This window comes from Anolis carolinensis, unplaced genomic scaffold (genome assembly GCF_035594765.1).
Source record: "Anolis carolinensis isolate JA03-04 unplaced genomic scaffold, rAnoCar3.1.pri scaffold_13, whole genome shotgun sequence".
Classification (NCBI taxonomy): domain Eukaryota; kingdom Metazoa; phylum Chordata; class Lepidosauria; order Squamata; family Dactyloidae; genus Anolis; species Anolis carolinensis.
The window spans coordinates 19711546-19726055 of record NW_026943824.1 but is presented as its reverse complement, the minus strand read 5'-3'; the positions used below and the strand labels follow the sequence as shown (position 1 = coordinate 19726055).

Genomic DNA, 14510 nt, shown 5'->3' with positions numbered 1-14510 from the left:
GTCTGGGACAGTCTGTTTTTTCATTTCTTAAGAGCAGGGATGGACTACATTTTGCTCTCTAAAGTGGGGCAGCTGGTGGCTTCCATATCAATCTCTTCCTCGATGTGCCAGCCCAGATTCCAACATCTTCCTGGTACATTTGATAGAAACACAGGAGTGGGCCTTCTCAGCTACTCCTGCCCTTGGGAAGCTAGAGAGCTTGTAGGCCTTAAGTTCACATTGATATGGAAATGTACAGATGCCCCTGAATAGCTTGCATGGTATTCATTATGACGGGTTGTTTTGATGCATTCTCCATTTTGAGGATTTGCTGCTTTCTCTGACTATTTCCTACCCTTGCTCTCTCCCTCCTTCTCTTTTCTGCTTTCTTGCTCTAGTGTGAAGAGGCGTCCTAACTCTCTGAACATCCCCCTTACAGATGACATGGTACGTGGGCAGGGTGGGGGCAAGATCATCCCCGCAGTGGACCACTGGCACTTCAGTGACCTCGGCCAGCTGCAGGCCAACTCCAGCTACAAGGTTCCTTTAACACCATCATGGAAATGAGGCCTTTCTTCCTACATGTGTCTCTATAACCCTTTGCAGCCAAGATATATTCCCTTCTAAGGGTGGGCAGCTATAGCTGGACATTCACTAGAGTCAGAGCTGGGAATGTTACTTTATAAAGTTACTTAGTCTCTGTTACAAGTTGCTGTTATAGTTGGAGTTTTAAATCCTAACATTACTTTCTTCTAAAGTTAATGAAATGAACTACTAAATAGTTCATAATGAAATAATTTTAGTTCATTTAATTGAGTATCCTTCTTAAATGCTACAAAACCTGTGGGGAACACAGCACAAACTATCACTTGATATTACTCTTCCACCATTTAGTGAGCCCACAAAAGGGAGGTTGGAAGAAGCGAGTAATTAGAATATCAGTTCATTGCTTCCAATTAATTGGGAAGAAGCTAACTATAAATAACTCATTTCCAAGCTGTGCCTAGAGCCAAAGAGAATTACTGTGAAACAACAACAATTACTGTGACGTTGAGGCATAAAATCACAAAAAGCAGGGAAGATATATTGGCAAAGAATAACAGAGTTGGAAGGGGCTTCAAACATGATCTGTCCTGTCTCTCTGCTGTTGTAGCTCTCTTGCACCTCAGTCAACTTCTATTTCAAAGCCACTAATGAAAGAAGCCCCACCCATTTGTGAAATGGTCCGTTCTGTTGACAAATGTGTGCTGTCAAGAAATGAACTGCACCAGTGAATGATACATGCTTTGAAAGTAGTATGTGTGGAAAGGACCTGGGGATTTTAATAGACCACAAACTTCCATTCCAATCATCAGATTTGTCCCAAGATATTTCAGTGATGCCTGTGAAATCATATTTTCTTTCTTCTGAGAGTTCAGGTTCATCCAGTTTCTTAGTGTAGAGGCATTTAAAACATGTGTGGTTATCTCTGGCTGATATTTTCTCCCTTTTTCCTACTATTGGCTTTTTGCGCCATTGACCCAATCTCCCCTGGATCATTGAGCGCATTGTCCATTATATTGTATCTCTCTGCCCTCTGGAACACCATCTCCCTCCCCCAAGTAACTCCTGATCAGTTTTGTGAGACTCCTAGCAAATGCATTCTTATCAGCTGCTGTGAGGTTCAAGCCATATCTTGCAAGAAGCATGAGGCTCTTGTTCCTGTTGCTCTGCATTATAACCACTGATTAATGGGAGAGCTTTAATTGATTATGTAGCTCCAAACATGCAATATGGGCCATATTTTTCAAAGTATCTGCCTCCTGTGCTTGGCAATTGCCCCTTTCCCTACTAGCATCCTCTTTCAACAGACTTTATTTATTATTATTTATTAGCGACATTTATATCGCGCCCTTCTCACCCCAAATGAGACTCAGGGTGGCTTACAAGTTATATATACATACAAAATATTGTATTATTAATATAGCACAATATAAGCATTATATATTACTATATTGTACTAAACCACTATATTGGAGCCCCCGGTTAGCTTAGTGGATTAAAGCCTTGTGATTTGAAGGTTGGGTTGCTGACCTGAAGACTGCCAGGTTCGAATCCAACCCAGGGAGAGCACAGATGAGCTCCCTCTATCAGCTCCAACTCCATGCGGGGACATGAGAGAAGCCTCCCACAAAGATGGTAAAAACATCAAAACATCCAGGCGTCCCCTGGGCAACGTCCTTGCAGACGGCCAATTCTCTCACACCAGAAGCGACTTGCAGTTTCTCAAGTTGCTCCTGACACGAAAAAAACCCACTATATTGCAATATGATTAGTAATATTGCATGTAATATAAATATGCAATTATAATAGTGTATTATTATTATATTGTATTACATTATAATATTATTATCAATATAATTTGCTTCATTCTGTATAATAAATCAAACTGTAGATACACAACTCTCAAGATCCTGCACCTTTTTTTCCAAAAGGGCAAACGGTTTGAACTTTCTGTAGTTCTAGCTTTGCACATGGCACACTTACGTATTTAGACCAAAACCGTACATATACATGACTTCAAATTGTGTTTTTCTTCAAATCTGGGCATGTTGCCTTTAAGAAATGTATGGCTGCAAAGAGTTAAGTAGGTATCTTTACATAGTCTTCATCATCATGCTGCTGCTTATGTGTGTTTGTGCCCTGCAAAATTCTAGCTGACATTGTAGTCAGAGAATTATGTACTCAATGATGGACCCTTCAAAAGTTATTTTTTGAAGTATAATATTCTCATTTGTTTGGGAGATTCTGGAAGTTCTTCAAAGAAATAACCTTTAATTGGCTGGGTTTGGATATAGTTTCCAAAGGTAGCTCAATAAAAGAGAGTCCCTTTTCTTCCAGGAGTAGCCTCTGCTTGCCCACAGTCCAGCATCATCCGTATAAGTACTGTTGGAGCTGGATAGGTGGAAACCTACCTCTAATCTCATTAAGAGAAATCATAATATAGATACCCAATTGAATTTCATAGCAATTGTTATATAAATAGAGATAGGGACAGCTCAAACGTTTTTGCCACAATAGGGCAGCCACCAAAACCTGGCACCCCAAATGTGTTGGACTACATAATCCTCAATCAGCATGGCTGTGTTTGCTCCAGGTGGTAAGATTTGCTAAACTGACTCATTGGAATGGCAATGGATTAGGGAAAAAACGCTCAGGAGCCCATCTGTTTTGCTGTCTACTCCATGCCATCATCTGCCAAGATCTGTGTTTTCTCCTTAAAATTCCACCATTGTGTTCCCTTTCCGCTCTTTTGTACAAGCCGATTAAATTGTGACTCTTTTTTTTTTACCCTATTCCCTTTTGTCGAACAAGGTGAGCTGACCATGTGTATCTTGAATCTTAGAATTGTCCCGTCTTGGGCCATCCCTCAGGAAGGTTCCAATGATAAGGTCCAATTTTCCCTCTCCCCAGGCAGGGCCATGGAGGAATGTTGTAGTCTAACCGGGAAAGGATGCTATGGAGCGTAACTGGCAGGGATGAGGCTATTAAAACCTCTTACAAGTTATAAGACCCTTAACTAGTGTCCAGTCATAACTGAGGTGCCACTTCGGGCCAATCAGGGGCCTTTATGGCTCAGTGAGTAGGAGTGTTTTATTTATTTATTTATTTACAGCATTTATATTCCGCCCTTCTCACCCCGAAGGGGACTCAGGGCGGATCACATTACACATATAGGCAAATATTCAATGCCTTTTAACATAGAACAAAGACAAACAAACATAGGCTCCGAGCGGCCTCGAACTCATGACCTCCTGGTCAGAGTGATTCATTGCAGTTAATTGCAGCTGGCTTGCTCTCCCGCCTGCGCCACAGCCCGGGCCTTCTAACTGATAAGGCCTCCAGACAAACTTATCATAGCACTACCAGGTTCTGCAGTGCTTCTTTCTTTCCTTTCTTCGTGATTTTGTGTTTATGGTAAGAACAAAGTGGTCAAACTGGTGGGGAGGATATGGGAGTACTCCAAAGGGAAGATGTTTTCTTTCTGGGATGCTTTCTTCCTGTTAAATTCCTTGTTTGGGAAAGAGCAATTGGACCATTATCTGGAAGCACTTGCTGTATTTTTAGTAAATTTTACACAATCATAATGGGTGTTCTTCATAACCTACTCAGCTGTCTTTCCAGGTAGCAGTTCTCTATCTGGTCTTTTGAGGAAGGCCTCTCCTCCCATTTCAGAGAAGGGTAGCTGAGAGAAGTGGAAAATTATTATTATTATTATTTACTGTACTAATAATCCGCCCTTCTAACCCCTGAAGGGTGGCTTACAGACTATGGCAATAATTCAATGCCAGATTCAGACAATAACAATAATAGTAAAACACACTTATAAAACTATAAAAACATATACATATCAGTTATAAATAATCGTTCAAATGATAAAAAAAACATATCAATATATCAAAAGTCTAGCACCAGGTGAGCTTTGTAGATTTGGCTTTGCTTATATATCCTTTATAATTACATTCATGTGTCATACAAGCATCACAATGTGCGTCAAATCTCCCGTGATGCTTTTCTTTAATTTTTCTCAAAAAACTTTAGTAAATGTGTAGCTATTTATTGAAAGACATAGCTGTGTTGATTTATTTCAATGCAGAAAGGTAGAAAAGAATCCTGTAGAACCTCTGAGGCTGAGAAATTTCTAGCGTAACCTTTTGTGGACACTGATCCGCTACATCAGTAGTGTATTCTTGACACAGGGAACCTGTGAAATTCCAAGAGAGATGAACTCCAATTTCAATAATCTTTTACTGATGGCCATGCAGAATGGTGAGAGTTGAAATCCAAAACATATGGAAGAGCAGTAATTCCTTCTCACCAAGTTAGTAATTGGTTTTATTAGAAGGGAATGTTTGAGGAACAGAGGAGAGCAGTCTCTTCTACTGTCCAGAATGAACTGACAACGAAATGCATAGCCACATGAGCTACATTCTCTCTCATATTCAAGTTGGTGGGCAACCTGCAATCTTCTCTCAGCTGAATTTGGCTGTGGGCATCTCAACAGATTGACAGGTGAATGTAGGCTATGATTAGGGAGCCTGTGTCTTTCCAAGAGGCTGTTGAACTGCAGCTTGTGTTGGTCTAAGCCAGGGGGTAGTTTGCCCTCCAAGGTAGTTTACCTGGCCCCTACCCTCAGTTTTATAATATAATATTTTATATCAGTTTTAATAATATAATATATTGTATATACATATAATATTGATAATAATCTCATGTTATACAATATAATAATAATGGTAATACCATATAATAATATTAATTATATGTTTAATATTACATATTATATAATAGTATAGTGGTATAGTTCAATATAGTAATATATAATGCTAATATTGTGTAATGCTAATAATATAATATATTGTATGTACATACAGCTGCTCTGAGTCCCCTTTGGGGTGAGAAGGGTGGGATATAAATGTAGTAAATAAATTCAGTAAATAAATAATTAATTTTAGACTTAGGCTCGGGCAAGGTCTGACATGACTTGAAGGCACACAACAACAACAACAATCCTAATTAACTTGACTATCTCATTGGCCAGTAGCAGGCCCACACTTTCCATTGAAATCCTAATAGGTTTATGTTGGTTAAAATTTTTAAATATTGTATTGTTCTTTCGTTGTTGTTGTTGTTGCACTACAAATAAGACATGTGCAGTATGCATAGGAATTTGTTTGTATTTTTTTTTCAAATGATAATTAGGCCCCTCAACAGCCTGAAAGATTGTGGACCGGCCCTCTGCTTCAAAAGTTTGGGGAACCCTGGTCTAAGCTTTAGCTGTATGGTCAGGGATGATGGGACATCAACAATATTTGAATGGCCACATGTTCTGTTTACCCCCTCATATTAAGGAGGTTGCTTGAGTTGTAGTCCAAAAAAGGATGGAGAAAACACTCTATCATACTTCATCCATTTTGACTACATTAGCTTCCAGCTTCTAACAGATTTCCATTTGGGGAATGTAGCCATGAACAGCCAAAAGGTTCTCTTTACTATTGAACAATGCAAAACTGCCCTCGGTTGTTCATTTTGTTGTTGCCATTCCAGTATGCATAGTTTTCATATATCACAATGCTATAAAGCAGCCACTAAGTGGAAAAAAACCCCTAATACCTTTGGATGCCTTTTCCTCCTTTCCTCCTGTCTTCTCTGTCCTACACCCCTCCAAACAATACTGTACACTAGTGCCCGCCTGATGAAATGTCTGAATCCGGACAGTCTTCTGCAGCTGCGACACCAAGCACCACCGGAACGAAATCCAACACACCCACCTCATCCGTTCCTTCTGCTGCGGTCACTCCTCTAAATGAGAGCCTTCAGCCCATGAATGACTACGTCACAACAAAGAACAACAAGCGGTCCCGGGAGAAACGGAACAGTCGAAATATGGAGGTCCAGGTGGTCCAGGAGACAAGAAATGTGAGCATAGGTATGCCTGACATGATGTAGCCTGTTTACATGAACCTGTTTCAAAATGCAATAGGCCCTCCACTTTTGTGGGTACCACATTCACAGATTTTGATTATTCGATATTATCTGCTGCCACTTCTGCTGCTGTCCTATAATAATAATAATAATAATAATAATAATAATAATAATAATAATAATAATAATAATATCCCAAAAGATCTCAGCCGGCATTTGGAAACAATAGACATTGACAAAATTACGATCTGCCAACTGCAGGAGGCCACCCTGCTGAGATCTGCGTGCATCATTCAAAAATACATCACACAGTCCTAGACACTTGGGAAGTGTTCGACTTGTGGTTTTGTGAAACGAAATCCAGAATATCTATTTTGTTTGCTGTGTCATACAATAATATAATAATAATAATAATAATAATAATAATAATAATAATAATAATAATAATGATCTGTCAACTGCAAAAGGCCACCTTACTGGACCTGAATATACTGCACAAGACTTATCTAGCTTGAAATGATCTATGTAATATATTGGGTTTATGGTTCCCGTCCCCTTGATCAGGTTGTGTAAGTGTTATTCCAGAACATTCCAGTATCACAAATGTATCCCTTATTTGTTTATTTTTTGCATCCTACAGGCATGGGAAGCAGTGATGAAGGATCTGATTTCCAAGATATTGACTCTACTCCAGAGTTGGAGACATGCCAGGATCCCAGACTGGAGCGCACAGGAAACAGGTCAGAGACGTTTTTCTGGAGATGTTTTTGTTCGATAAACTTCCTTGGATTTTGCCTGGCCTGACTATTATGGTATCCATTGCCAAGTCAAAGATGGTCTAGAAAACCATAGTATGAAGTAGAAAATCAGTAGAAAAAAACCACATTGATTAGCTTTTTTTATTCTGCCTATAAGTTTTTGTCTGCATATTTCCTTCTTGGTCTCTCCCACTTAATGCTGTAGGTGAGAGCTACATGTTTGGTTGCTTCCCTATGTTCACCCTCCTCCGTGTTCATTTATTTATTTATTTACAGTATTTATATTCCGCCCTTCTTTCTCACCCCGAAGGGGACTCAGGGCGGATTACAATGAACACATATATGGCAAACATTCAATGCCAACAGACAAACAACATATATAGACAGACACAGAGGCATTTAACATTTTTTTCCAGCTTCACGATTCCGGCCACAGGGGGAGCTGTTGCTTCACTGTCCACTGGTGTCTGTACTTCTTCATTCCATTCCTCGTGTTTTGCTGGCAGTTTTATGATGTTGTAAATTAGTTAAATTAGCCTCCCGCATAAACGTACCTAAATTTCCCTAATTGACAGATGCAACTGTCTTTCGGGGCTGCATAGGTCAACAGCAAGCCGGGCTATTTAATGGTTGGGGGCTTAATCCAACCTGGGCTTCGAACTCATGACCTCTCGGTCAGTAGTGATTTATTGCAGCTGGTTACTAGCCAGCTGCGCCACAGCCCGGCCCATATTTCTCATCATCACATTCTCCTAACATGAAATGATTTTCTTGGAATACAGATAAGGCTCTGTTGTTGTTGTTGTTGGGTTGGGAATTTGAAGAAAACAATGAAAATCTTCCAGTATTAACACAGACATATTGCGAGACAAAAACATTACTGTTGCATTTCTCCAACAGCCCTACCCAGGGGATTGTGAACAAAGCCTTTGGCATCAACACTGACTCGCTGTATACTGAACTTACGGAAGTGGGCTCGGAAGCCATTGGGGATGTAGATGAAGGAGCAGACCTGCTAGGTAAAGCATGCCCGAGAAAGTGGTGCTTTAAAAACTATTACGTTGCTCATTTTCACAACATTCTTTTGAGGTAGTCTAAGCTGAAAGACAATGATTTTGGTTTCAAGTTTCAAGTAGATAAAGTGTCTCTAACCTAATACTTTTCCATTATCATAAAACTATAACTCGAATTGAATTGTCCCTTCTTTAGAGAGTACAAAGACAAATGATCTAGTTCACTGCTTTTTAAACTGTGGGCCCTGCCCCCAAATGAGGTCCTGAAGGATTATATCAATGTTGGGGTCCCAAAAATTTGGCACTGGAGAAAGTTTTCTGAACATCATCTAGTGACAGTTTTAGACATTTACATAATGTGTTGTGTGTTGTTTACAATAGACTGCAGAAGATACTTCAGTTGTACTTCATAAACATAAAGATCAGCCTGTTTAGCAAGCCTTACAAATGCTGATTTGTTCTCAGTAAATGTTTGGATTTATATACCTATTTTACATACCTACTGTATATACTCGAATATAAGCCAACCCGAATATAAGCCGAGGAACCTAATATTACCACAAAAAACTGGGATAACTTATTGACCCGAGTATAAGCCGAGGAAAATGGAAAATGAAGCAGCTACTGGTAAATTTCAAAATAAAAATAGATACCAATAAAATTACATTAATCGAGGCATCAATAGGTTAAATAATGTACATATATGGATACAAATATACAGGTACAGTAGAGTCTCACTTATCCAAGTTAAACGGGCCAGCAGAAGCTTGGATAAGCGAATATCTTGGATAATAAGGAGGGATTAAGGAAAAGCCTATTAAACATCAAATTAGGCTATGATTTTACAAATTAAGCACCAAAACATCATGTTATACAACAAATTTGACAAAAAAAGTAGTTCAATACGCAGTAATGTTATGTTGCAATTACTGTATTTACGAATTTAGCACCAAAATATCACGATATATTGAAAACATTGACTACAAAAATGGCTTGGATAATCCAGAGGCTTGGATAAGCGAGGCTTGGATAAGTGAGACTCTACTGTACATGGATCTATATGTATATAGGATTTGCAAGGACCTGCAAACATATGAGGGGAAAATTCATATATAAAATTAATGTATATAGATAGAAACAGATATATAAGTACATAGGGATTGCAAATGCATGCCTATATATCTGTAGGCGAGATTAACAAATATTTCAGGGGATAATCTATATATATAAAAGGCTTTTGGCATCACGGCGACTCACAAAACAACAAAACCCCAAACCCTCCAAACTCAAAAATTGCCAACACAATCAATCATCCCTGCCTCAAGTAAGATACAACACAATTACACTAACAACACAATCTCAACAGCAACAACCACAACAGGCGACCAGGTACTCTTCACCCAGCTGTTTTCAACTTCAACTCTCACCATTCCTAACACCTTAAGCTTCTGAGAGAAAAAACAAAAGGGACTCAGGCTGTTACGAATGCTGGGAGTTGAAGTCCAAACCACCTGCAGCAAAGGCCCAAGTTGGCCCACGCCTGTATCCCAGGGCACAGACAAACTGCATTTGGGCCTCATCCAGACTACTGTCCCTAGAAAATACAGATTGTCTGATTTCAACTCCATTATGTGGCAGTCTACACTCAAACCCCTGCCACACAACAATATTACCCAGAATACCAAGGCACATCTGTCAATATCTCCTTTAAACTGGATTATCTACCTTGGCATTCTAAATAATATTCCTCTATGACATCGCCTTCACTTTACACTGCCATCTAATCCAGTTCAGTTATTATTATTATTATTATTATTATTATTATTATTATTATTATTATTATGTATTGGGTTACACATGTTAACCATTGTACTGGAAATAAGACTATTTCCTATGTTTTGGAGATCAGGTACCTGGCTCATGGTTCATGGATGATGAGGTTGTATGTACCTTGCTGGGCCTCAAAAGTATTCCAGCTTGTTCCCCTATTCTTGAATATTCAGAGATCATGCTGTAGTGAAAGTGGGTTGTGTTGTCATTCCCAGCCAGAAGGTTATTTATGCTGGAGGAGAACTCCAGGAGTTTTCATCTAACACATTTGGAAAGTGCCGGGCTGGGAAATGCTAGACCAAAGAGTTCAATTTTACATCATGGAATGCTGGTTGCAAAATATTGTGTATGTGTGTTTTATTAAATAAACTGCTAAGCTTATAAAAGTAATTTGGGGAGACTACAGCTTCCAGAATCTGCACCAACATGACCACTGTTTGAGGAATTTTGGGAACTGTAGTCATAATGTTTCCAGCTTTAGAACAAGCACTGTGATCAAACTAAGCCAGAAATCAACTCTGTGGCCTACAGTTGTATTCCAAAGTATACTGGGGAATATTTTAAGAAAGGTTCGACCAAGATTTTTAAAACCTGTCTTGGATCCTTACCTCATTATGAAAACCAGACCTCTCCATATCCCTCACTCCCGAGTGTACCCTGTGTAGATTCATGCTATTTGCAGTCATGGCAGGTCCTGTTTTTACTATTTCATGCCTTTTGACACTGAAACAGCAAGATCATTGTTAATTTTCTTTTGTTTTATTTAAAAATCCAGATTTTCCCTTATTTTGTTGGTTTCAGTCACTGATGGATTCTTTCTTCCCCCCACACTCCCTCCACCCTCCTCCTGTTTCTCTGTGCTTCGCTGGACATGGCCCTTAGGGGAGTTCTCAGGTGTGTATCTCTCCTCTGTTCAAGCTCCTTATTTCTTTCCTCTTCTTTTCTGCTTTTCCTGCCCCGTTTTTTTCTAATTTTAAATGAAATGATGTGGGTATACACATGTGATACTCCCCTGCTCTTGTCCAATCACAGTTGGCTTTGCAGACTTGGCCCTTCTTTATACTCCAGTTCTGAAACCTGAAGAACATCCTCTGCTTCATGCACACGTCTTCTACATCTCAATAAAGCTTTTGCCTTTGGTTTTTGGCTTTTTGCAGCCTCCCTTCACTCTCTCTGCCTTCCCTGTTTGGAAACTGGGGGGGGGGGGGGAGGGGGAGGGGAAATGCTGTTAATTTATATATGCTGTGGAATGGAACATTTTCTTTCTTTCTTTGCTTAGGGCAGGCAATGCAGTGAAATAATTAAAGTAGATTGTAATTGTTTTAAACAGCACTGAATTATTGGCCATGTTGTTCAGCCGCCCTGAGTCCCATCCTAGGTGAGAAGGGCGGGGTAAAAGTATAGTAAATAATAATGAGAATCCTTATTGTGAATTGAAAATTAGAAGTTTCTTCATCTTGCAAATTCAGTTCCTTAGTCCATTACCTTCCTCAAGGTGACTTGCAGGTATAGCTGAGGGTTTGAGACTCAATACTTGCACAAATAGGGACTAAAGATCAGTTCTGACAGGTGACAAGGAGATTTATCATGCAGATTTCTGGGTGAAAATGAATAAGGCAGGTCACAGAGTACTTGAGGTGGAGCGAAGTAGTGGCAGCCATTTTTAATAAGATCTTCCTGCATAAGGTTCTCTACGGAGAGATTGTGGCAGCCATTTTTAATAAGGTCTTCCTTCATAAGGTTCTCTACGGAGAGATTGTGGCAGCCATTTTTAATAAGGTCTTCCTTCATAAGGTTCTCTACGGAGAGATTGTGGCAGCCATTTTTAATAAGGTCTTCCTGCATAAGGTTCTCTACGGAGAGATTGTGGCAGCCATTTTTAATAGGGTCTTCCTGCATAAGGTTCTCTATGGAGAGATTGTGGCAGCCATTTTTAATAGGGTCTTCCTGCATAAGGTTCTCTACGGAGAGATTGTGGCAGCCATTTTTAATAGGGTCTTCCTGCATAAGGTTCTCTATGGAGAGATTGTGGCAGCCATTTTTAATAGGGTCTTCCTGCATAAGGTTCTCTACGGAGAGATTATGGCAGCCATTTTTAATAGGGTCTTCCTGCATAAGGTTCTCTATGGAGAGATTGTGGCAGCCATTTTTAATAGGGTCTTCCTGCATAAGGTTCCCTATGGAGAGATTGTGGCAGCCATTTTTAATAAGATCTTCCTGCATAAGGTTCCCTATGGAGAGATTGTGGCAGCCATTTTTAATAGGGTCTTCCTGCATAAGGTTCTCTATGGAGAGATTGTGGCAGCCATTTTTAATAGGGTCTTCCTGCATAAGGTTCTCTATGGAGAGATTGTGGCAGCCATTTTTAATAGGGTCTTCCTGCATAAGGTTCTCTACGGAGAGATTGTGGCAGCCATTTTTAATAGGGTCTTCCTGCATAAGGTTCTCTATGGAGAGATTGTGGCAGCCATTTTTAATAGGGTCTTCCTGCATAAGGTTCCCTATGGAGAGATTGTGGCAGCCATTTTTAATAGGGTCTTCCTGCATAAGGTTCCCTATGGAGAGATTGTGGCAGCCATTTTTAATAAGATCTTCCTGCATAAGGTTCCCTATGGAGAGATTGTGGCAGCCATTTTTAATAGGGTCTTCCTGCATAAGGTTCTCTATGGAGAGATTGTGGCAGCCATTTTTAATAGGGTCTTCCTGCATAAGGTTCTCTATGGAGAGATTGTGGCAGCCATTTTTAATAGGGTCTTCCTGCATAAGGTTCTCTACGGAGAGATTGTGGCAGCCATTTTTAATAGGGTCTTCCTGCATAAGGTTCCCTATGGAGAGATTGTGGCAGCCATTTTTAATAGGGTCTTCCTGCATAAGGTTCTCTACGGAGAGATTGTGGCAGCCATTTTTAATAGGGTCTTCCTGCATAAGGTTCCCTATGGAGAGATTGTGGCAGCCATTTTTAATAGGGTCTTCCTGCATAAGGTTCCCTATGGAGAGATTGTGGCAGCCATTTTTAATAAGATCTTCCTGCATAAGGTTCCCTATGGAGAGATTGTGGCAGCCATTTTTAATAAGGTCTTCCTGCATAAGGTTCTCTACGGAGAGATTGTGGCAGCCATTTTTAATAGGGTCTTCCAGTAAAAGAATGTGAGGAAGAAGGAAGGGCTGGCTTTCTTTCTCTGGTTTGGGCAAGGGAGGGTTGATGGGGTGGGAGTGCTTCTTGTCAATGCCTCTGCACTGGGTTCGAAATAGAGGCAGGTTGCTTTCCTTGCTCTCCCCCCATCCCCATACACACACCTAGTAAGACTCCATTCACATTTTTTCCTCATTTATATTTGTATTTATATAAATGTAAACATTTTAAGCTCTGTAATGCAGTTTACACACACACACACACACTCATTGTAACCCTTCAGTTAACAGAACCTCTCCTTCTCTTTAGTTCTTCCTTAAGTATGTTCCCTCTGGGAAATTATTGTTTGCCCCAAAGTTTCACTGTCAACATTAAAAGGTGCTTTTAGGATGTTTTTAAGATGTCTTTAAGATGTTCTTTAAATTATTGATTTTAGCCGGTTCTTGTAAGCCGCTCCGAGCCCTAGGGGAGTGGCGGCATATAAGTTTGAAAAATAAATAAATAAATAAATAAATAAAAATAAATAATGCTAATATTGTGCTATGCTAATAATATAATATATTGTATGTGCATACAGCTGCTCTGAGTCCCCTTCGGGGTGAGAAGGGCGGGATATAAATGTAATAAATAAATGTAGTAAATGAATAAATAAATAATTTTAGACTTAGACTCGGCCAAAGTCTGAAATGACTTAAAGACACACAACAACAACAACAATCCGAATTCACTTGACTATCTCATTGGCCAGAAGCAGGCCCACACTTCCCATTGAAATCCTGATAGGTTTATGTTGGTTACAATTGTTTTCATTTTTAAATATTGTATTGTACTTTCATTGTTGTTGTTGTTTTGCACTACAAATAAGACATGTGCATTGTGCATAGGAATTTGTTCGGTTTTTTTTTCCAAATGATAATTCGGCCCCTCAACCGTCTGAAGGATTGTGGACCGGACCCCTGCTTCAAAAGTTGGAGGACCCCTGCTTTACGCCGTAAATTCTTTACCTGCCGTAAAGAGCGTTAGGCTGGGGCCATTGTGCCCCCCGGATAATGAAAGCGGAGAGAACCAGACCTTGCTCTTTGGGGGGATTGTTTTGTAGCCTTAACGCCTTCTTCCCTGTCCTGTTAAACTGGATTAGGGAGGGCAGACAGAGAATGATCTTGCGCAATGTAAACTGATTTTGGCACATAGACATGCTTTAAGAGAGCACCACCATTTTGCCCTTGACTGATTTGTATTTAATGGCTGCTTTCTCTCTTCTTCCCTTTTTTTTCCTCTTGTCTCCTCCTCTTTCTGTATCTCTGCCCTTCTCTCTTCCTTTTTTCTCATATG

The 14510-nt window shown here is 39.8% G+C and overlaps 1 protein-coding gene across 21 annotated transcripts in view; it reads left to right on the top strand.

The window, feature by feature from the left end:
- The window catches only part of mapk8ip3 (mitogen-activated protein kinase 8 interacting protein 3), a 61916-nt gene that overhangs the window by 10505 nt on the left and 36901 nt on the right, over nucleotides 1-14510 (top strand). For 6 of the 21 annotated variants that reach the window (XM_008122133.3, XM_008122131.3, XM_008122130.3 and 3 more), the window contains 5 exons: nucleotides 378-519; nucleotides 6205-6448; nucleotides 7085-7184; nucleotides 8103-8221; nucleotides 10928-10939. In XM_008122133.3, coding sequence (XP_008120340.1) covers nucleotides 378-519; nucleotides 6205-6448; nucleotides 7085-7184; nucleotides 8103-8221; nucleotides 10928-10939 — 617 coding nt within the window. Of the gene's footprint in view, nucleotides 1-377; nucleotides 520-6204; nucleotides 6449-7084; nucleotides 7185-8102; nucleotides 8222-10846; nucleotides 10940-14510 lie in introns of all 21 variants that reach the window. The other 15 variants (XM_016997993.2, XM_016997991.2, XM_016997995.2 and 12 more) reach the window with 5 other exon arrangements.